This window comes from Acomys minous, assembly GCF_964271855.1.
Source record: "Acomys minous genome assembly, chromosome: 14".
Taxonomy (NCBI): Eukaryota; Metazoa; Chordata; class Mammalia; order Rodentia; family Muridae; genus Acomys; species Acomys minous.
This window is the reverse complement of record NC_140496.1, coordinates 10933402-10957102: the sequence shown is the minus strand read 5'-3', so window position 1 is coordinate 10957102 and position 23701 is coordinate 10933402. Positions and strand designations below refer to the sequence as shown.

Genomic DNA, 23701 nt, shown 5'->3' with positions numbered 1-23701 from the left:
TGTGTATGTGTGTGATGTGTATATGTGTGATGTGCATGTATGTGGTATGTTTGTGTATAATGTGTATGTATGCGGTGTATATGTGTTATGTTTGTTATATGTATGTGTGGTGTGTATTGTGTGTATGTATCTATATGGTGTATGTGTGTGATGTGTATGTGTTGTGTGTTCTTTTAGTAGTGTGTGTGTGGTATGTATATGTGTGGTGTATGTGTGCATATGTGGTATGTGTAGTATGTGTGGTGTGTAAGGAGTTTGTGATGTGTGTGTGTGTGTGCATTCTGTATGTGTGGTGCTAGGGATCAAACCCAGGTAAACAAGCATTCTACCCTAAGTTGTATCTCTAGCCTTTGTTAAAAAAAAAAACACCTTAAACGGCATTTACTTACTTATTTGTGTGTGCCATGGGATGATTGTCGAGATCAGAGGACAACTGTGAGAGTCAGTTGTCTCTTCCACCCTGTGGGCCCCGGGAAACACACTCAGGTTGTTGGGCTTGGTGGCAAGTGACATTACCTGTGACCAGCTTCTTGGGTCCAGCCTTTATTTTTTGGAGACAAGGTCTCCCTGTGTAGTCTGAGTTAGTCTTGAATTGGCAATCGTCCTCTCCTGCCTTAGCCTCCCCAGTGCTGGGATCATAGGTGGGCACCACCACACTCCACACTGATAAGTATTTTTCTGTCCTCTGTGTCTATTGAGATGCTGTGATTTCTGTCGCTGGATCAGTTTAGGCACTGTCTCACACTTGTGGTTTGGCCTTGCTGAACCATCCAGGCTGTCTTAGTAACATTTCTATTCCTGTGATAAACACCATGACCAAATCCAAATCGGGGAGGAAAAGGCTAACTCAGCTCATAACTCCCAGGCCACACTCCTGTCACTGAGGGAAGTCAGGACAGGAACTCAAGCAGGACAGGAACCTGGAGGCAGGAGCTGATGCAGAGGCCATGGAGGATGCTGCTAACTGGCTTGCTCAGTATGCTCTGGATAACCTGCTCAGGGGTGTCACCACTCTCAGTGGGCTGGGCTCGCTTAATTAATTGTTAATCAAGAAAATCCACTACAGAGTTGCCTATGGGCATTTTCTCGACTGAGGTCTTCTTCCCAAAAGACACTAGCTTGTGTCAAGATGGCAAAAAACTAACCTGGACACTTGCTTTGGTAATTTTTTAAAAACTAATTTTCTATTATTATTATTATTATTATTATTATTATCATTATTATTTAGATTTATTTTATTTTATATGCATGAGTATTTTGCCTGTGTGTACCATGTGTGTGCCTGGTACCCATGGATGTCAGAAGAGGGTGTTGGATTCCCTGGAACTGGAGTTTCAGATGGCTATGAGCTGCCACGTGGATTCTGGGAGCTGAGCCTGGGTCCTCTGCAAGAGCCACAAATGCTCCTAACTGCCGAACCATCTCTCCAGCCCACTGTTAACTCAGAAACAAAAGTCTCACTGGTGTGAGCTGGCTTATTTGATGCTCTTATTTTCTGCCTGCTTCTCATTTCAGATACTTGACGAATTCAAAAAAGACTCCTCCGTGTTCATCCTAGGGTGAGACACCTCTGATGCATCACTGCTATTCAGGGCCTCTGTGTCCGTCTTTGTAGCTGGCTGGCCCCTGGTGGGGGCGGGCTGGTGGTGTGGTGGAGTACTGTGTGCAGTTACTGACCCCAGGCTTATAGCATAGCATGGGCGAGTGAACAGCATCCACAGGACGTGGAGTGTTATGAGGAAGGTCTAGAAGTTTCTGTAGAGAACTCAGGCTTCTTCCTAAGCTCCGGAGGCTGTGACAAGCCAATAGGTTTCTCCTTTCTCCTTGCTTCCCCCTCCTTCCTCTCTCCTCTCCTCCCCATTTCCTCCCTTTCTCTTCCGGGTCTGTCCCTTCCCACTCCTTCACCCCCATTTCCTGCTGCTCCCAGCTTTTGGTTCCATCCATCTGTCTGTGGGTTCCACACTCTTTGCTGTGCTCCTTAGACCCCCTATACCTCCTGAATGCTGCCCAGGACCTCTAAGACTCTCATTGGGTCCTCCTCTTTGAGCCTTTTAATCTCAATTGCGAAGGTCAGTGGTGTGCTCGGCACAGGGGGGCTGGCGGTCAGGGTGGAGGCGGACCTCTTCTAGCTAACGCCGTCTCTAACCACCCTGTGTCTCTTTCTCCGAGGGCAGGAACACAGACCGCCCTGATGCCTCTGCCGTCTACCTGCAGGACTTCCAGAGGTTTCTTTTACATGAACAGCAGGTGAGAAGATTGCAAGATGGGGTGTCCGGGACCCAGTGCGCTCCTCTGGACACCTGCTGTCACAGAGCAGCTGTGGTCTCCCTGAGGTGGGATGGGGCCTCAGACTGTCCATCGCCACTGGGCCTCCCCAAATTCCCAGTCTCCTTTGCCTCTCTCTTTCTACTCCTCTTTTAAAATTGAAAATAGATTCTTCTCTCATACAATACATTCTAACCACGGATTCCCCTCCCTTCATTCCTCCTAGCTCCCTGCCCCTCCTCCCCCTCCCAGATCTACCCATTATTTCTTCAGAAAAGAGCAGGCCTCCAAGAGATGGCCGCTAAACAGGAAAAGACAAGATACAATAGGACAAGGCAAAGGCCACATGTGGAGGCTGGACAAGGCAGCCCAATAGGAGGAAAGGACTGCCGAGAGTAAGCAGAAGAGTCAGAGACACCCGCTCCCACTGTTAGGAGTCCCCCCCCCCCCAAACCACCAAGCTAACAGCCGTAACATCTACACAGAGGATCCAGTACAGACACGCAGGCCCCACGGCTGGCTGCTTCAGCCTCGGGGAACCCGTGACGTTTTAGCTTAGAGCAGTAAGAGAGCCGAAGGAGGGTCAAGAGGACACAAATGGCGAAGCAGACCATGGTCCACCGAATCCTGTCGCCACTTCCAGTGAGCAAGCAATGGAAGGGGACTCTGCCAGCGCATGCAGCTGCTCCTTACCTGACTGGTGTCAGCACCTCCCCTGAGGCCACCCCAGGAGTGTCTTCCTGGGAGGCCATCCTATCTGGATGGGAGGAAGTAACTAGACTGACCAAACCTGCTGGTCCTCTTGGGGGATGAGACGTAAGTCTCCCCAGATGGTATCTACCTGCTGGCTCCAGTGAGGGGGCAAAGGTCACAGGAGTTTCCTGTTGGGATGTCATTATCTGATGGTGTGAGGTCATCCCAGTGTGTGTGTGTGTGTGTGTGTGTGTGTGTGTGTGTGTGTGTGTGTGTGTGTGTACATTCTTGGCTACCACGCCGGTGTCTGGAGGGCAGATGCCGGTAAATGGTCCCATATGATTCATGTTTTTTTGAGACATGTTTTACTAAGTTGTTCAAGATGGCCTTGAACGCCCTCTGTAGCCCAGGCTGGCCTTGAACTAGCAGTTCTCCTGGCTCAGTTCCCTGAATAACTGATGTGACAGTCCCATGCTTTCATACTTTGTTCTGTGCTTGGGTTTTATTGACTGCATAGATGCTAATGATCAGAGAGGTACATTTACTGTGAGGGCAGCATCCCTAAGGTTGGGCAGTGGCAGCTGCTGGCTTGGTGTGCTGGGCGGGCGAGTGAGGGCTTTGATGTCTGTCCTAAGTACCACACCTGTCAGCATGGGATACTGAACGCAGGGGATGAGAAGTTTTGCTTGCTTAGCCTGAATCCTTAAGACTTGAAGATGCTAAACGTAGTGGACAGTGAATTCTGTTGGGCTCAGTCTGCACATGGAGGTCTAAGGACAGCTTGCTGGGGCTGCTGGAAGCTCTCCTCCTACCATGAGGGTCCCAGGGATCAAGTTTTAGGGTGCTGGGCTCCGGGGCAGGTACCTTTACCCTCGGGCCACCTTACCATCCCATAGATGCTTTTGAACCTCTAGCATCTAGGCATTCTCGACTTCTTTAGGAAGATCCTGGTCTCTGTCAGCTAGAGCAGCCCCCCAGTTCTATTATCAAATGCCTGCATTTTTAGATAAAAGTGTGTGCTTTGCAGGGGAAGGAGAGGAGGACTGCCCGGCCTCTTTGATACACTCAGGCCAGCCAAGCTGTTTGCACCAAGCATCCCATACTTGGAGTTACTTGTAGCAGTCCATGTGTTCCTCGCCCCCCCCCACCCCCCTCCCCCCCCCCCCCGTCCGCTAAGGACCAAACCCAGGGCTAGCACTCTACCCCACGGTCCCTGCTTTGAACACCTCCTCGTTCAGGGGAACCCACAGCTTGCTGGCTGTTTTGGTGTCTGTGATTCGGGGAGACTTGTTAGTCCTGTGCTCCTGAGGTGGGCTCTCATCACCCCGTTTCAGTCTGTCTTTGGGCTTCCTGACATCTCCCCTGTCCCATCCTACCCAGTCACACACTTGTGTCAGACACAAGGAGAGATGCGGTAGAATGTCTGAAACCCAGAAGGCCCTGGCCAGCATTGGGGCTGTGTGGCATCTTTCATCTTGTTGCCTGTGGATATTTGGGGGTTTTCAGAATGTGGAGAGGAAAACAAGCCAATGGATGCTATGGGCTCTTTTTTTTTTTTTAATTTTTAAATTTTTTTATTTTTTAAATAAAGGAAATATGTTTGGAATGTCTGGTGTTGTGCTGAGTCTGCTAGAGGGACTGGAGTTCTCTGTCTGGGTGATACTGGCATGGCTGACCCCGGGAGGAGGTGGCATGTATGGTAGCCACCGAGGTCCCTTTCCCCAAGCTGAATGACTTGGAATCTGATTCTGCTGCTTAGGAGCTCTGGAGACCTGGGATCCAGTTGCGAGAGTCCTGAGCCTGTGTGTCCTCCTCTCGATGTGACAGTGACATTATGTGACTTGCAGGGTGGGGTGAGCTACAAGACCATAAGGTTTTTTTTTTTCTTTTGGTTTTTTGAGACAGGGTTTCTCTCTGTAGCCTTGGCTGTCCTGGACCCACTTTGTAGACCAGGCTGGCCTCGAACTCATAGCGATCCATCTGCCTTTGCCTCCCGAGTGCTGGGATTAAAGGCATGTGTCACCATCACCCAGCATTGAGGACCATATGGGATGGAGCTGTTTGAATAAGCTACCACCAACTGCTGGAGGCTTCTTGTGGTAAAGGGTACTGCACTAAGCACCCAAATGACTCCATATGGTCCCACCCCCAAACCTGCGCAGCACATAGCTATTGTTAACCCCCTTTCATGGATGAGGAGGAACAAAAAAGACATGTAACTCGTCACCTTGGCTGAGCCAAGGAGACACGCCAGTAGGCTGGCTGTAGAGTTTACTTTTCTCATTGCTGTGACTTAGAAGAAGCAATTCCAGAAGGGAGAGGCTTTTCTTTTTTCCTGGCTTAAAGTTAGCAGGGCTATCGTCTACCATATTTGTGAAGAGGTGGTAGCAGGTGGGAGCAGTGTAGCGCAGGGGCAGGAAGATGGTCACATGGCCTCGGTAGTCAGGAAGCAAGAGAACAGGAAATGGGGCTGGGCAATTAAACCTCAAGCCCCTCCCTCAGTGACCTACTTCCCGTAACAAGCCTCTCATCTCCGGAAGGTTCCACAGCCTTCCCAGACAACACCACAACCCAGGAACCCAGGTGTTCAAACACGCGCGCCTGTGGGGTGTGTGTCATGATCAAACCACAGCACTGGCATAGTCCATCATGCCCCGTGGCTACTGCATATACTGCTGCCTGATGATCTAAAGCCTTGAGAATGACCATGGTCTGCCCTCCCTTTACTTTTATAGAGAAAACTTTGTTGGGATGCAGCTGTGTTCATTTTCTTGTATTTGGTCTGTGTGGCTGTCACGTGATGACAGCAGGTGACACTGTGTGTGACCCACGCAGAAGGTGTTTGCTCATCCCTGGCAAAGGCCATGCTGGGATGGGGCCCTTGGTGTGTGGGCCTAGATGGCAAGCAGAAATTGGATGATGGTTCGGCCTTTGATCACCTTGACTAGGTCCCGAGAAGGACTTTGCCTGTCCTCTTTGGTGATTTTGTGTTGTCTTTGTCCTATTTAAGGAGCTATGGGCACAGGATCTGAACAAAGTCCGGGAGCGGATGACCAAGTTTATTGACGACACGATGAGGGAAACCGCAGAGCCCTTCTTGTTTGTGGACGAGGTAAGTGGGCTGGGGATTGTCGCATGAACAGGACCCTCTGTCCCTTCCCCTCAGAAGGTGTCACTGTCAGGTGTTCTGGGACAAACTCCATAGGGAGTGGTTTTCCCAGAGCAAAGGATTTCATTTTCCTGGGTCTCACCTGGGTGGAATTATCGATTTCACCACTAGAGGGCGCTTGCCACCAGGGAGAAACCAACGGAACAGAACAAACGCTGGATTGGCATGCAAGCCATTTCTAAATGACACTTGACCTTGTACAGGTGGCAGGGGAGAGACAGAAGGAATTGGGTTATCACCTTCCTAGTGGGGCCGTTTCTGGTGGTAAAATGTACCTCTGAGCCAGTCAGTGTTCCTGATTTATTATTTCTTTTAAATGCCAGGAGTGGGTAGAGGGGAACATTCCTGGGCCCTTTTTCAGCCTCTTTGTTTTTTTTTTTCAGGAGTAAGACCCGAACCCAGGGCCTGTGGCATGCTAGGCAGGTGCTCTGCCACAGACCCATACCCTGGAACCTTTTTTTTTTTTTTTTACTGTTTATTTTGTCTCGTCACCCCCACCTCTCCATGTGTCGGAGGACAGCTTTGGGTGTTGGCTCTGGTCTGCCACCTTAGTTGAAGCTGTGTCTCTTCATGGCTGCTGTAGACGCCAAGCTCACTGACCACGGAGCTTCTGGGATGTTGCCCCATCTCCACTTCACACCTCAATGGAGGGACACAGGACTGTAGCGTGCGCCGCCACGTGGGTCCTGGGGTTCAAACTCAGGCCCTCATGCCTGTCTTTAGCCATGAGGATATCTCTCCAGCCCTCTTCTCTTTTCTTATTTGTTTTTTAAAGGTGCCAGGAGTTGGGCTAGGAAGCTCTGTCTCCTCTTTTATGTTCGGTACCACTCATTTTTGAACCCCAAAGCTATGAATCCCCAGCACTCTTTTTTTTTTTTTTTTTTTTTTTTTTTTGCTTTGAGGTAGGCTCTCAGTAATTTGCCCAGGCTAGATTTGAACTCACTGCAGCCCACACGAGCCTTGACTCTGATTCTCCTGCCTCATTGTTCTGAGTATCTGGGACCACAGGCCTCTGAGCTCCTGGGCCCCTAGCATCCTTTGATGCTCTCTTATCTGTAACGTTCTGTCTCTGACACTGAGTGTTGGGCTCACGGAGGATTCATCACTGGTATGACGTACAGCTTCTGTGTGGGCAGCCAGTGGGTGCTCTGGCAGCAGCAGACTTTTTGGGGTATATGTTAAAAAGGGGAGTGAGGGGTAGGTCCATACAGTGCATCTGTCGAGAAGGATGGGTGGGATCTGAGCCGTTTCCACAGAAGCTTCGGGAAACTGATGTCTGGGGATCATCTATAGGTTCTGCGTGTCAGAGCCACCTGGCTGCGTGGGCGCCAGCTGAAAACCAAGCAGATTCCATGCCTCCTGTGTCACTATGACTGTACATTGGCATCTCTTTCAGTTCCTCACGTACCTGTTTTCCCGTGAGAACAGCATCTGGGATGAGAGGTACGACGTAGTGGACATGCAGGACATGAACAACCCCTTGTCCCATTACTGGATCTCTTCTTCCCACAACACGTGAGTGTCTGGATGAGCCCAGGCTGGCCCTGCGCCGAGCAGGCTGTGAAGGGGTGGGGAGTGGATGAGCCCAGGCTGGCCCTGCGCCGAGCAGGCTGTGAAGGGGTGGGGAGTGGATGAGCCCAGGCTGGCCCTGCGCCGAGCAGGCTGTGAAGGGGTGGGGAGTGGATGAGCCCAGGCTGGCCCTGCGCCGAGCCGGCTGTGAAGGGGTGGGGAGTGGATGAGCCCAGGCTGGCCCTGCGCCGAGCCGGCTGTGAAGGGGTGGGGAGTGGATGAGCCCAGGCTGGCCCTGCGCCGAGCAGGCTGTGAAGGGGTGGGGAGTGGATGAGCCCAGGCTGGCCCTGCACCGAGCCGGCTGTGAAGGGGTGGGGAGTGGATAAGCCCAGGCTGGCCCTGCGCCAAGCCGGCTGTGAAGGGGTGGGGAGTGGATGAGCCCAGGCTGGCCCTGCGCCGAGCAGGCTGTGAAGGGGTGGGGAGCAGAGAGGAAGGCTTCCACTGACTGTCAGCTACGGGCACAAGCTGGTGGCAGAATGGTGGCAGGGTGAGGAGAGCTTCCCGCTGAGAGCAGCCTATGTTAAGGCCCTGGGGAGTGAGCATCTGGGAGGCATTTCTAAGGCTGGGGTGAAGAATCTGGGAAGGTAGCAGCAGGATGGAGGGCCAGCCTACACAGAAGCTTGTAAGTCGCAGAGAGGGCAGCGGGGAGGCTCCGGCCACTTCAACCAGAGAGCGACGTGCTCTCATCCACTTCTTTGGATACTTAGGCTGAGTAGCGAGGATGAAGGGAGCGAGTCAGTACACTGCCTTATGGCATCAGTGTTTAGTCAGCCTTTCAGGGTGAGGGTGAAATCTCTGACTTCCAGCTGGCGGAGTGCTGTAGGTGGACACTCATCCACTTCTTTGGATACTTAGGCTGAGTAGCGAGGATGAAGGGAGCGAGTCAGTACACTGCCTTATGGCATCAGTGTTTAGTCAGCCTTTCAGGGTGAGGGTGAAATCTCTGACTTCCAGCTGGCGGAGTGCTGTAGGTGGACACTTAGCCCAACTGTTATTTGAGGTGGGACGTGAGCAAGGCCCCCAGTGTGTCATCCTCTGGGTATCTGGGAAGATGAAATCTTCTCCAGGGGAGTGTAAAGGTGGTACATCTCGAGTTACTATGTTAGGACAGTGGATTCTCCAACCCTAGAAACAGCTAAGGAACATACTGAGAGGGAAGGTGCTTGGAGAGAGAACAAGGCTGTACCAATTTGTGTTTTTCAAAACACCGAAAGCACTCCTAAATAGCCTAATCAATAAATGTGCTAACAGAAGAGTGGACAAAGAAAATGTGATTCATATGTAATATATATACACACACATATATACATGTAGCACATATATCAATAGAATTTTGCAAAGCCGTGGAGGAAATGAAGTCATGACATTTGCAAGAAAATGGATGGAGTCCTAAATCATTATATTGAGTGAAATAAGCCAGACTCAGAAATATGACTACTGTGTTAAAAAAAAAACAACAACAATTTTATGGCAGTTTTGTTGACTAGGTTTATGGCACCATAAATTCTACCAGGAGTTGTTCAGCCTGTCTATGCTGGCCTTGGACCTCAGTGATAAAGCGAGGGCCCATTTCTGTTGATCCCTAGAGCCCAGTGGCCAGCTACAGGACGTCATTGGCTTGCTCTCTGCTTCCTCTTTGCTCATGACACCCTCGGCCTAGGTCTCCTAGAAGGACCATAGTGTCTTCATTGCATTTGGATTGTTTAGGTAGCCATGGTGCACATCTTACTGGTAGTTCCAAATCCAAGGCCTCGGGATGCCATGCGTGTGGCCCAGACCTTATCTTGGGTGTTTCTAGATCAAAAGATCTTGGACTCAGATGGTCTCTAAGCATGAACTGTGTACAGGACTAACGCCATGACTGCCTCCTTCTGTTGCTCAGGTACCTCACTGGGGACCAGCTGCGGAGTGAGTCTTCCACAGAAGCGTATATCCGCTGCCTGCGCGCTGGTTGCCGCTGCATCGAGTGTGAGTGGTCTGCCCTTGCCCAGAAATGCAATAAGCCAGGGTTATGAAGCTCAGCATTTGCACATTGGTTCCCCCCCCCTCTCTTGTGTGTGTGTGTTAAAGACTTCAGTATCAGTGGGAGATGGGGAGGGAGACAGGCTGAGGATTCCTTGTGCAGAACAACTCTAGGGAGGAAGGTGACTGAGGATTTTCCCCTTAGAAGATAACTGTATTCAAGCAAGGTGACATCTGGCTGGGCGATTGGTTGGTGCACCTAGAAAGTGGGAAGTGGGAGATGGAGCCAGCAGCAAGGGTCACTTTCTGCTAAGAGGAGCACAGACACATATCTGTTCACATAACACACCTAAAAGCCACATGTGTATAGGTAAGCCCTTGAAAGCATGAAGGGGACAGTCAGGTACAGTCTGTGGCCAGGCAGGTGGCAGAGCCATATTTTTGACTCGTGTGTGTGTGTGTGTGTGTGTGTGTGCATGCACATGTGTGAGTATATATATGTGTTCACATGTATGTGCATTACTGTGTGCATAAACACCAGAGGTTGACATCGGTTGTTTTCCTCAATCACTTTTTATTCTCTCCCAGTGAACCTGTAGCTCTAGGCTAGCTAACCATAGATGCCTGAACTGGTTAGCATCCCATCACTCTAACAAGGCAGTGACAAGAAAACATGGTGGAGCAAATGTTTCCACCATAAGGTAGACAGTCGGATAGAAAGAGGAAGAGGCTGGGGTCCCACAATCCCTTTCTTTCTTTCTTTCTTTCTTTCTTTCTTTCTTTCTTTCTTTCTTTCTTCTTTCCTTCTTCTTCTCCTTCCTCTTCTCCTCTTCCTCCTTCTTTCTTTCTTTATTATGCATAGTGTTCTGCCTACATGTATACATGTACACCTGCAGGCCATCAGAGGGCACCAGATCTCTTTATAGATGGTTGTGAGCTACCATGTGGTTGCTGGGAATTGAACTCAGGGCCTCTGGAAGAGCAGACAGTGCTCTTAACCTCTGAGCCATCTCTCCAGCCTACCCACCCAATCCCTTTCAAGGACATGCCTTCAATGACCCGAGAATCTCTTCCTTGGCCTCCTGCCACCCCAGGAACCAAGCCTGATGAGACTTTCCTAAGCCATAGCCATGTCTGTCTGTGGCTGAGAAAACGGCCCAAACTACCAAGTGCATCTCAAGTGTTTTCACATCTGCTTATTCTGTGCCCGACTTCAGTGGCAGTTGCACATGGGCCTCCTGGGTTTATGCTTTTCTCTCTGGGAAGAAGCTGTGCGAAAATGAAGTCAGAAGCCACGAGCTTCGGTGTCCTCTGGGTTGTTTACATCCCCCGCAGACTTATTTATTTCCATAATTTACCAAACCTTAAAAAAAACCTGTCTCATTGTTCTATGCTGTTTGCACTGGCGAAAGAGGGGCGCCTCAAACAGCTAAAGGAAGACTCACTGGAAGGAGTTGCTCAGGGAAGTGTGCTGTGTTCTGTAAGCATGTAGATACGACTACATATGTGCAGGTGAACCCGGGTCAGCCCTGGGAACAGAGTTGGTGTGGGTACCAGGGCCTAACCTCATGGTCTCAGTCCAGCCACATGCCCTGTATACCTGTTTACTCTCGGTGTCTGTGCTTGCTGGTGGCTGATGCTAAGGACCTATCTTTTCCCCTCAGTGGACTGCTGGGATGGGCCTGAAGGAAGACCCATAATCTACCACGGCTGGACACGGACCACCAAGATCAAGTTTGATGACGTCGTTCAGGCCATCCGAGACCACGCCTTTGTTACCTCCAGGTTAGTGTCTGATTTCATGGAGGTGTGTCTGTAAGGGGGAAGATGCTAGGACTACACATACACACACACACACACACACACACACACACACACACACACATACACACACACACACGCATATACACACTGTCCAGTTCTCCCAAGCCCTGTGGAGCTTGGGTTCCATCTGGCTAGTTCCTGGCAAGTGGCCCTTGTGGCCTTAAGAAATGATAGTGGCCCTTAAAAAATAGTGTTTATTATTTTAATTATATGTATGTGTGTTAGTGTGGGTATGTGCATGTGAGTGCAGGTGGTGGAGTAGGCCAGAGGCACTGGGTCTCCTGCAGCTGGAGGTACAGGTGTCTGTGAGCTGCCTGATGTGGGTCTTGGGAACTGAACTGAGGTCCTCTGAAAAAGCATTATAATGAACTCTTGCACTGCCCAGCCATCTCTTTAGACTGGAACCCATGAGTTCTAAATGCTTTCTTCTAGTCTGAGGTTAGCCCTGTGAATGGTCAGCCTTTGTACTTCTTTGCCATGATCTCCACGTCTTAACAGCCATGGTGATGGTTGTATGGACCTCGCAGGACCATGAGACTAAATGGCATGAGGCCCGCTGAGTGCTTAGTGCCACGGATGGTCAGAATTCAATAAACAGGACCATGGGTGTTTCAGAGGCGATTGCTTCCTAAGTTCCTTGAGTTGCGTCAGGGACTGGGATGAGGCAGTGATACCTCAAGCATCACTTGTCAGGAAGCCTTTTAGTCATTCACAGGGCTTACATATATCCCTCTCCATGTAGCCTCAGTCCCTTCTTGAACATTCCTCCCTTCGTCAGCCACTGAAGCCCGGCGGGACCCTGTATTCCCAAAGATGGTGCAGCACCTACTCAGACTTAGTTTCCTGTCACAATGAAAAAGATGCTGCTGTAATGGATTTATGAAGAGAAGGGGGCTCGTTTGGGATCACCCTTCGGATGTCTCAGTTACTGATCTGTTGCCTGCTCTGTCCCAGTGCCTGAGAAATGGGTGTTTGCTGACCAGTATAGGCAATTACGGAAGGTTCCTGCTTCCTGCCCTCCCCTCCTTGACTCTGTCCTCTGCTGCCTGCAGCTTTCCCGTGATCTTGTCCATCGAGGAGCACTGCAGTGTGGAGCAGCAGCGGTACATGGCCAAGGTGTTCAAGGAAGTGCTAGGAGACCTGCTGTTGATGAAGCCCACAGAGGCCAGCGCTGACCAGCTGCCCTCTCCCAGCCAGCTTCGAGAGAAGATCATTATCAAGGTAGGTATGTGTGTGGCTCTGCTGTCTACCAGAGGGTTGTCATCATCAAGGGCAGGTGTCAGAGGCCTAGTGCCAGACTCCAGGCCCTGCCTTCCTTACCACCTCTCTGACCTTGCCAAGATCTTGATCGGTTAGCCTCTGGGTGCCCCTGTGCCCCTCAGGTAAAGGTGGTAGTATAGAACCTATTTACCTAGTTACCTCAGTGGGAGCAGGCATGGGTGGGCATGCTCAGAACGCTTAGCAATGTGCTCATAGTATCAATTCTAACTCAGGAGATTTGTGAGTTCCAGCCAGCCTGGCTGGCATAGTGAGACTCTGTCTTAAAGCGGAACAAATGTAACTTGTGGTTGTCATTCATTCTTGGGGAAAACCTCACCAGGCCTCTCTCTGTGAGTCAGTCTTGTGTGACTATAGGAGGCTTTCCAGTGGCTCAGGTCCCATTCCTGCCCTTGGGAGCTCCCAGACTATGTGGGCCGTGGGTAGCTGCTTAACTGGGTGTGAGTGACAGTGGGATGCTGGGGCTGGTGTTCTTGTTCTAGGGAGGGGATGCATGATTTTATGTATCCTCGGTGGGGGGGGGATCAGCATTTGCATATTTGTATTGTTAGGATAAAAAGGCCAGATAAATAGTGAAATAAAGCACGCACAAGTTTATATTTCTCATAAGAGGTAGAATGTTCTGGTAGCTTTGGGCTTTGCTTCCCAGAGTGATTCAGGGCCCAAGGATCCTGACATCTTACTTAGGTCTACAGGACAGGGATTTTTCAGTGAGGTTTCCACAGGGCCCTCAGAAAGTGGGAGTTAGAATTTACCAAGGGGAAAGGAACATGGGAGCTTGGACGGAGAAATACTGAAACTTATTAACCTACAAATGACAGTAACATTTCTTCCCTTTCACTCAGTCCCACCTCCCCTCAAAAGCCCAACCTCCTAAAGAACGAGGAAACAGAAGCAGGACTCTTGCTGGAAGAGAGGCAGGGATGGGCTGATTTTAGACTGAGTGGCAAGGAGAGCGCCTCTGAGGGAGGAGAGGTCTCCAAGTGCGCAGAGCTTAGATTATAGGGAGCGCTAAACCATCAAAGGCTCTGAGGCGGGAGGGAGCAGGTGCATTCCGGGTGGCTGGTGGTGGGTGAATTGTGCTGGTTCAAAGACGCTGATCTTGGGTCTTGAGTGAGGAGGGCTATGCGAACTTTCTCTCCTTTAGCATAAGAAGCTGGGCCCCCGAGGTGACGTCGATGTCAATGTGGAGGACAAGAAAGATGAGCGCAAGACCCAGGGAGAGCTATACATGTGGGACTCCATCGACCAGGTGGGCCTGGGTCTCCCCAGAGCTGTGGGTGCTGACTCTCAGCTGTCCTAGGCTCTTGTCGTAAAGTCTGGCACTTTCCCTGCCTTTGCCTCACTTGAAGCTACCTGACTTGTCCTTTTGTTGCATTATGTTTTCACATAATTTCATATTCAATGTAATATGTACTTATACATAGACTAAGGCAGAAGATTGTCGTATATTCTAGACTCATGAGTCTTCCACAATGCACCATGGCTGAGTGCCTCATACCCCTTGTTCTGCCTTGGCCTTGCAGAGACCTTTCCCAAATAGGAGCACCTGCTGTAACTGCAGCAACCAGGACACCCACAGTGTTGTGACACCATCAGCTCCTTGAGATCTTATTTCTGCTCCACCCCTTGCCCGCTGTGTTAGGTAGATGTCTGTCACAGTGACTAAGCGCCCTTTTGAGAAAACTGCTTATGGGAAAGAGAGTTCCTTTTGGCTCGGGAGCTCAGAGGGTTCAGTCCGTGGCCACCTGGCTCTGTGGCTTCTGTGTTGGTTCAGAGTGAGGCAGAGCATCCTGACAGGGAACCGTGAGGACTAGCGAAGTGGCTCTCAGCATGGTGGACAGGAAGCAGAGAGGGTAAGAGATAAGAAGTCAGCCCTTCAGAGACATAGCCTCGTCTCCTTCAGCCAGGCCAGCTCCCAACAGTCTAGTCACTTATAAACTTATCAATGAATTGATTAACCCATTCATGGAGTGGGTGCCCGGTGACCTAGTCTTTCCCAAAGCCCTATCCTTTGAGAAGCAACCCTTTAATATATCGTCCTTGTGGGAACAGGCTTTGGTTTAAACTATAACATTCACTAATGTCCTTTTCCTGTCACATATATTAGCAGGCAACTTGCTGTTGCCTTCCAGTGTTCCACCTCAGATCTTCTCCTCCTTATTTGTGGTGGAGTAAAAATTTTCAAGCTTTATTGCTTCTTCCACACCTCCTGGCACTCATATTCATTTGAATTTATCCAAAGGTCTGTTCTAGTACCCTATAAATAAACATAAAATAGATAAAATTGTCTAAAAAAGTAAATTGTAACAAAATGTCACATATACGCAGTGGAGTCTGATTCAGCCTCTAAGAAGGAAATTATAGCATTTACTTCTGGAGACTGGGATGTTAAGAGATAAAAACGTGTTTTGAGGGTTTATCTAATATGTAGATGGTAGATTTTTTTTTTTAGAAATACTTGGGAATCTGGGAGCTGGAGAGATGACCGAATGGTTAATAGCATTTGCTGCTCTTTTAGAGTCCTTGGGTTTGGTGCCCAGCATCCACATTGGGTGGCTCACAACCATCACAGTTCTAGCTCCGGGGAACCTGATGCCCTCTTCTGGCCTCCATGGGCATTGCACTCATGTGACACACACACACCTTTCAAATACATGCATTATTTATAATGTATTTATTACACATAAATGCATGCAGTTATAAGCATTTAAATTTGTAGGTGAGCCATCTATATGAGAGATGTAAAAATCAAAGAGACCTATTTGTGGGGAAGGAGAGAAGAACAGGGGGAGGGACCATAGAAGGGGCAACAGAGGGATGAATCCAGTCAACTATAGTGATGTATGTGTGAAAATGCCTCGATGGAATCCATTAAAAATTTGTTTTGAGACAAGGTCTCTGCTGTGTAGCACAGGCTGGCATCAAACTCACAGGAAATCTGCCTGCTTCTGCCTCTGGAGTGCTGGGGTTCAAGGCGTAATACCACCACACCTGGCAAAATCCACTATTCTATACAATAACTTTAAAAACATTTTGGTGAAGCCAGACCATGTTGTCGGGCCAATTGGCTGAAAAGATCCAGAAAAGCTCACAAAGTAGGTGACAGGCTCGGGGTGTAGCTCAGTTGCAGAGCTCTTGCCTAACATACACACAGCCCTAGGTTCAATCTCCAGTACTGAGGAAAAAGTTGAGGTGAATTAGGAAAAGCTATTCATGAGGTTGCATCACCTGCTGCAGATTGTCAATGCAGCCAAAATTCCATTTTCATCCTTATCTACTTCTAGACACACCCATTTAGGCAGTCCTGAAAAATACCAAGAATCCAGAAGTAGACGTTTTGAAGAACAGATCTTGTAAAGTCATTATAAATGTTAAAACTGGGACGGGGCAGTCCCCAGTGAATGCCAGCTGGGGTGATGTACCACAGGTTCCTCAGAGTCAATAGGGCCTGAGACCTTGGGGGAGACTAATGCCAGCCTGGCTCTCTAGAAATGGACTCGCCACTACTGTGCCATTGCTGACGCCAAGCTGTCCTTCAGTGATGACATTGAACAGACAGTGGAGGAGGAGCTGGTCCAGGTAGGTGGAGACCTGCCCACCCTTGCTTGGAGAATCCCCACCTGGAGACTTAGTGTAGCTGTCCTGGGTTGAGCATCCTTGGCTCTAAGGAGCTATTGCTTTGAGTAGCAAAGCTTAACTAGCTCTTCCTGATTGGCTAGCTGGCCCTCGGGTTTAACCAGTAAGATTCAAGGCTCTTTTCTGCTTCCTATGGGGGACTGACTGGCCTTTGTCTAGGACCAGCGTTCCCTGGCGGGAGGTGATGGACCCGCCCCCTGCCCTGTATGTTCCCTCTAGCGGCTGCCTGTCATAAGCCCTCTGACTCCTTGTGGTTCAGGACACTCCTCCCACGGAGCTGCATTTTGGGGAGAAATGGTTCCATAAGAAGGTGGAAAGGAGGACCAGTGCGGAGAAGCTGCTGCAAGAGTACTGTGCTGAGACGGGGGCCAAGGACGGTACTTTCCTGGTGCGGGAGAGCGAGACCTTTCCCAACGACTACACACTCTCCTTCTGGTAACGCCCTTTCCTCCGAGGCTGGTGGGTGGGAGGTGGTGTGGTCAGGCTGCTGTCCTGCCTGGCTCTCATGATGTACCGTCTCTATTCCCAACAGGCGTTCTGGTCGGGTGCAGCACTGCCGAATCCGGTCCACCATGGAGGGTGGGGTCATGAAGTACTACCTGACCGACAACCTCACGTTCAACAGCATCTACGCCCTCATCGAGCACTACCGCGAGGCACACCTGCGCTGTGCGGAGTTTGAGCTGCGGCTCACCGACCCGGTGCCCAACCCCAACCCACATGAATCCAAGCCGTAGGTCCTAGGATTGGGTGGGAGGCAGATACTCACCTAAGAACCCTGTGGGTTCTTAGAATTCCTACGGACCACCCTGTACCCTATTTCTAGCAGCCAGACTTTTGTCTCATTCTCTCTCGTTTGTTCTTTAAAATATTTTCTTTCCCTTTCTTTCTTTCTTTCCTCCCTCCCCTCCCTCCTTTTCTTTCTTTCTTTGACTGTGTGTGCTATGTACATGTGAGTGCAGGTGCTCATGGAGGCCAGAAGAGGGAGCTGTATTCCCTGGAGCTAGAGTTATAGGCAATTTTGAGTTGTCTGACATGGATCCTGGGAACTGGACTCAGCTCCTCTTTGAGAATAGCGTGCACTCTTTTTCTTAAGTTAAAAAATTATGAACAAGAGTGGTTTTGCCTATATGTATATGTGTGTACTATATGTACACAATGGCCACAGAGGCCAGATGAAGGTGTCAGATCCCCTAGAACTGGAATTACAGGCAGTTACCAGCCACCATGTGGGTGCTTCTAACAGTACCTGGGATCCTAAGAGCCATTAGTGCTCTTAACTCTCCAGCTCCCACAGAGTTTTTTTTTTTTTTTTTTTTTTTTTTTGAGACAGGGTTTTTCTGTGTAGCCCTGGATGTTCTGGAGCTCACTTTGCAGGCCAGGCAGGCCTCAAACTCAGAGATCCGCTTGCCTCTGCCTCCCTCCGGACTGCTGGGATTAAAGATGTTGGCCACTGCCACAGGGCTTTTTCTTTTTTCTTCCAGCTTCCCTTTCTCTCTTCTCCTCTCCATGGCTTCTTTCTCCTTTCAGCTTCTTCAGTGCCCCGAGCTCTGGGGCTTTGATTTCAGAGGCTGGTTTGGGTCTGCGCTGTCTGTGCTTGTCAAGGCTCCTTCATGTGATCAAAGGAAGCCAAGTAGTAGCCACAAGGGCGTGCTCCTTTGGTTTCCGTATCCACTAAAGAGAGTTCCAGGCCATGCCTCGCAAAGAGGTCAACACATTCCGGAAACACCAGGACAGTCTTTACGCAGGTGGCTGCAAACTGTTTTACTTTGGAGGAAGCTGGATAATTTATAGTGACATCATCATCATCATCATTTATTATTATTAACATTTCTGAATTTCCATGCTAGTTGCCTTTCCAAGCTTCTTATTTTGTTTCTTTTATAACCAACATCTTCCTGAACCTTACCTGTTCCCTGTCCCAGATATCCCGAGGCACACTGTGGTAGCTCTGCCAGCCTTTGGGGCTGGGCAGACTCCTGAGTCTCACATCGTCCTCCGCATACTCCTGGGGTCTTTTTTTTTTTTTAACTTTTAAAGATTTTATTTATTATTATGCATTCAGTGCTTTATCTGCATGTACCCTGCATGCCAGAAGAGGGCATCAGATCACATCATAGATGGTTGTGAGCCGCCATGTGGTTGCTGGGAATTGAACTCAGGACCTCAGGAAGAGCAGGCAGCGCCCTTATCCACTGAGCCATCTCTCCAGCCCACTCCTGGGGTCTTTATATATATATATATATATAAAAAATTGCTGCCTTTCTTATTCCTATAATCCCACCTACTTGGGAGGCTGAGCTGCAGGCAGATTGCAAGCTCAAGGCCAGCCAGGGTTATATAGCATGTCTGAAAAAAACCTAGGAAGATCTTGTCTCAAAAATGAAACAAAACGCCGGGCCTGGTAGCGCACACCTTTAATCCCAGCACTCGGGAGGCAGAGGCAGGTGGATCGCTGTGAGTTCGAAGCCAGTGTGGCCTACAAAGTGAGTCCAGGACAGCCAGGGCTACACAGAGAAACCTTGTCTTGGAAAACAAAGAAACAAAAGAAACGAAACAAAATATTGAGGCTATAGCTCAGTGGGAGGGTGCTTGCCTGGTGTGTGTGTGACCTCAGTGCTGCAGTAAAATAAAACAAGAATTCATCAAGAATTGCTGATTTTGGGGGTGCACATGGTCAGGGAAGTTCCAGCGCTGTCCGTGGCTGTTTCCATGGTCAGCCCTGCATGTGTCTCTGCATGATGGTGTTTCTCAGTCTGGGAGGGCTCTCACCAGCTTGTTATCCTTTTCCGGACACAGGTGGTACTACGATAGGCTGAGCAGGGGGGAAGCCGAGGACATGTTGATGCGGATCCCCCGAGACGGAGCCTTCCTCATCCGGAAGCGGGAGGGGGCCGACTCCTATGCCATCACCTTCAGGTGGGTACCACCGGCTTCAGGTAGGTGGGTGCTGTCGGGTAGTGAGGGTAAGTGCCTCCCAGAGGGGGGCATAGAAAGGACATGAACGAATCCAGGGGAAGGGAGTTTTGAGTGGAGGCAGAAATGCCTCTCCATGTCCTTGACCCCATTGTCAATGGCGAGGACAATACAGAATTGTGCGCATCCTAAGTATTAGGCACTGTCTCTCTCTAATATTCATTGTGGTCCTTCTGTTTTAACTTGCAGCAACCCTGGGATTTAGGAGGTGTGATTACTGTCTTTGTTTTCTCTCTTTCCAAACATTTTATTATCACTGTATGTGGGCATACACGCTCCATCGCGTCATGTGACACTCAGAGGACATTTTGCAGAGTTGGTTCTCAGGTCCACTTTCCACGGGGTTCCAGGGATTGAACTCAGGTCGCCAGGCTTGCTTGCTTTACCTGCTAAACCATCTCACTAGCCCATTATCCTTATTTTCTAAAGCATGAAATGAGGCACAGTGAGGGTCGGTGCGGGTGCGGGTGTGGGGTGGGGGCTGGGAATGGAACCTAGGTCTGGGCTCCCTCCGACAGCACCTACTCCTCTTGTCTCTTAGATGGCCTAGATTTCAGCCCAGCACCACATTCCTGCCTCTCCGATAATGTGGGTTGAGAGGGTTGGTATTGGGACCCTGGTCATCACGCGTCCCCCTCCCTCACTCCAGGTTTTCTTGGTGTCCTGCCAATGGCAGTAGCTTATGTACCTGTACAACGGTGTCTCAGACCCTGGCTGGCCTGTGTGGGTTGGCCCAATTATTCAAAGTGAGGAAATAGAAGTACAGGGAGGTCAAGAGACCCTGCCAAACACCACACAGCCTTGGTGCTCAGGCCACGCCCACAGCCTGTGCCGCTCCGTCTAGCATCTGCTCCAAGAAGAGGCTGGGGGCCAGGTGAGGCCTGTGGAGGTCCGTGGCTCAGCCTGCCTGATGCGTAAGACTGAGCCGTTTCACTCTGAAGATCGTATTGGGGGTGGTTTGGGGTGGAGTAGCAGGTTGGGTCCATGTTCCTATAGTGTAGCTTCCAGATGTGCACAGCTGCCACGGGTGTGCAGTTTGCTGCTGCCCCTCAGTGACCCCCTTTATATTACTCTTGGTTACTGTGTTACCCTGCACCTCTGTCATTGGGGGTTTTCTTCCCTCCAACACATCTACACTGAGGGTCCTATTCAGACACCTCCTGGAGATCATTGTGACTAAACTACTGTGCCCATGTGGCACCTCTGTTCCCAGGGGTGTCAACTGGCAGGCCCTGGGTCTCTTTGGCATCTCTGCCCTTTGCTTTCTCTTCCTCATGACACTCTGAGTGGTGCCTGCTTAGCCTCGAAGGAAGCTGATGTGTTTATTCATCAGAATGCTGTGTGTACCAGACCCTGGGCAGGGGCAGAGATCCCACTGTTGTAGTGTTGGCAACCAGGACGATGCTGTCAGTGACCTGGCTGAAATACAAAGGGCTAAGGCGTGGCTACAAGCTGAGGAGTTGAGGACTGAGTTAGGTGCTGTGTTGTCTGTTCAGGCTATCCTCCAAAGGATGGATGCCTGAGGCACACTGCTGCCCCCTTACATGGCCTTGCCCTGGGCTCCAAGGACAGGGGCTTCTGTCTGTCTATATTATCTATCTATCTATCTATCTATCTATCTATCTATCTATCTATCTATCTATCATTTTTTGAGATAGAGTCTTATCTATGTAGCTTTGGATGGCCTGGAACTAACAGAGATTGGCCTGCCTCTGAATGTGGGGAATCAACGGTGTGTGATACATTTTTTTGATACCAGCTATTCTGACCTATGAGAGGTAATGGCTCACGGTGGCTTGGATTTCCATTTTACAGTGATGTTTAACATTTTTCACTTACCAGTTGGCCATCTGCATGTCTTTTGATGTCTATTTACAAACTTTTCCCATTTTCCATCAGATTTTTGTTGTTGTTGTCATCTTTATCAAGAGACAATGGCCACAGCATGTTTCAATAAAACTTTATTAAAAATATACTGGCGAGCATGTTTAGCTTGTGGTTCATAGTATGGCACCTCGACCAAGTTGAAAGAAGACCTGGGTGTTGAGCATCATATATGGATTCTTTCATGTCTGAGCTGAAATGACCCCAGTGTCTTGTGTTCCATAGGAGGACTAACCTTTGCTTATTTCAGTTGTACAAGGTTGTGGCTGATTGGTGTAGCTGTTAGCATCCTTGTTTGTTAATCCTCTGCGGTCCTCCCCCTTAAGGGCCAGGGGCAAGGTGAAACACTGTCGCATCAACCGGGATGGCCGGCACTTTGTGCTGGGGACCTCTGCCTACTTTGAGAGCCTAGTGGAGCTTGTCAGCTACTATGAGAAGCACGCGCTCTATCGCAAGATGAGGCTTCGCTACCCTGTGACCCCTGAGCTCCTGGAGCGATACAATATGGTAGGTCGACTCCCTTGAGATTAAGTTAGTCACTTCACAGACTATATTGTATATATACAATAGGTATACATTTACTATACCTATAGGTATATATATACTATATTGTCTATCTGGTATAGGATGTCCTGGGGACGCAGAATTGGCCACAGCACACAAAGACTCTGTCCTCATGCTACCATAGTCTAGATCGAGAGAGGCAGACAGTTCATTAGAAAATAAACACAGCTGGTGTCAGATGGTGGTACGTGCTGAAAAGAAATGGCAGGGATAGCACAGGAGTGCATGAAGACATGGGGCAGTGGCTGCAGGTTTCAAGGGTTCTAGGGAGATCTCACTGAGGAGGAGTGAGCCATGCACATATCTGGAGGAGAAAGGATAGCAGGGCCAAAAGGTGTGGGCTGGTATGCAGGCACGAAATGAGCTCAGCTGGAGTTAACACGAAATGAGGGTAGGGGCTGAGAGGAGGGTTCATGTAGGGCCCGGTAGACCATTGTAAGTCACCGGCTCTTATCCTGCACAGGGTAGGGTTCTGAGTACGGGGGGGGGGGGGGACCTTATATGATATCTCACTTCTTGTCAGAGGGATCCTTCGTTCCCTGATACAAGATGGACTCTGAGGGATGTTTAGTGTCAACTCTCAACCTGACACAACCTAGAATCAGCAGGATTCTAGAGAATCTTCCTTGCTCAGGTTGGCCTATGGGCATGTCTGTGGGGGGGGGCCTGTCTTGATTGTTCACTGATGTAGGAAGGCCCAGCCCACTGTGGGCAGCACCATTCCATAAGCAGCGAACCCTGAATGGTGTTAAGAGAGGAGAAAGCTGCCTGAGACAAACTAAGCAAGGACATATGTGTGCATTTTCTCTGTGCTTTCGACAGTCTCTGCTTTGACTTCCTCATTACAATGGGCCGTCAACCTGGAATTGCGAGTCAAACAAACCCTTTCTTCTCTGAGTTGTCTTTGGTCAGGATATTTTATCAGTGCCAACAGAAATGACACTAGAACATAGGACATAGGACCCTGTGTCCCAACCATGTGCCAGGGAGTATGTACATAGTCTGCCTTGAGAAAATTTGGGCTCTAGAAAAGAGAGCACACTGTGCCAGAGTGAGATGTTTCGGTTAGCATGGGCTCCTGTGGAGTACACAGACTGTGACAGAAAGAAGACAGTACAGTGGACAGGGCAGTGGTCAGGAAAGGCACTTTAACAGGACAAAAGTGCAAGCCGAAACCTAGAAGACGGGAATGTATGGTTTCTGATGAGATGAAGAAAGGAGACAGAGGGACAGGAAGGCTGGAGGAGGGGACAGGGCAGGACAGGGGCCTTGGCAGCTGCCACTGGCCAGCATTTGCACACCTTTCCAGGAAAAGGTGGTATGCTTGCCAATTTCTCTGGTGTAAATCTTTCCAGTTGTGGATGCACTGTCAAGAGGAGATCCTGGCACCCTACGGGTCAGGGTAGGGTGTCTATAGTTTTGAGGCTGTTTCCAAATTTTGGGAAACAGTTTTTTGAAGCTTCTTGCTGTCTCTACATCTGAGCCACAGAAAATTCCATGAGGTTCCAACTGTTCTTGGACCTTCAGCCTAGTGGTGTACACGGGCCATTCTAGAAGCTTGGAATGCCACACTTCCTGTTTGGGTGGTGCTGGGAATCAAACTCAGGGCCTTGCGCATGGCAGGCAAACATTTCTTCCACTGAGCCATGTTTCCCAAGCCCTTTCCATTGACTTCTCTTTACCCCCTCCCCATTTTTTCTTTTAGGAAAGAGACATCAACTCTCTCTATGACGTCAGCAGGATGTATGTGGACCCGAGTGAAATCAACCCGTCCATGGTAGGGTACCAATTCTACCCAATAGAGTGACAGGGAAACCCTACCCCACCACAGATACCCCTCACAGCTAACAACACAGGGGGTATTTTGGAACAGCTGAC

At 49.7% G+C, this 23701-nt stretch overlaps 1 protein-coding gene across 3 annotated transcripts in view; it reads left to right on the top strand.

Moving 5' to 3' along the window:
• The window catches only part of PLCG2 (phospholipase C gamma 2), a 135076-nt gene that overhangs the window by 76719 nt on the left and 34656 nt on the right, over window positions 1–23701 (top strand). For all 3 annotated transcript variants that reach the window (XR_014774077.1, XM_084755245.1, XM_084755246.1), the window contains exons 8-21: window positions 1516–1559; window positions 2175–2247; window positions 5969–6070; window positions 7524–7642; window positions 9579–9664; window positions 11323–11443; window positions 12535–12703; window positions 13908–14012; window positions 16253–16342; window positions 16659–16834; window positions 16932–17132; window positions 19199–19318; window positions 21586–21766; window positions 23529–23600. Coding sequence is in view for 2 of the 3 variants with exons in the window: in XM_084755245.1 (XP_084611371.1) it covers window positions 1516–1559; window positions 2175–2247; window positions 5969–6070; window positions 7524–7642; window positions 9579–9664; window positions 11323–11443; window positions 12535–12703; window positions 13908–14012; window positions 16253–16342; window positions 16659–16834; window positions 16932–17132; window positions 19199–19318; window positions 21586–21766; window positions 23529–23600 (1659 nt within the window). In the remaining variant the exon portion in view is untranslated. The remainder of the gene's footprint in view (window positions 1–1515; window positions 1560–2174; window positions 2248–5968; window positions 6071–7523; window positions 7643–9578; window positions 9665–11322; window positions 11444–12534; window positions 12704–13907; window positions 14013–16252; window positions 16343–16658; window positions 16835–16931; window positions 17133–19198; window positions 19319–21585; window positions 21767–23528; window positions 23601–23701) is intronic.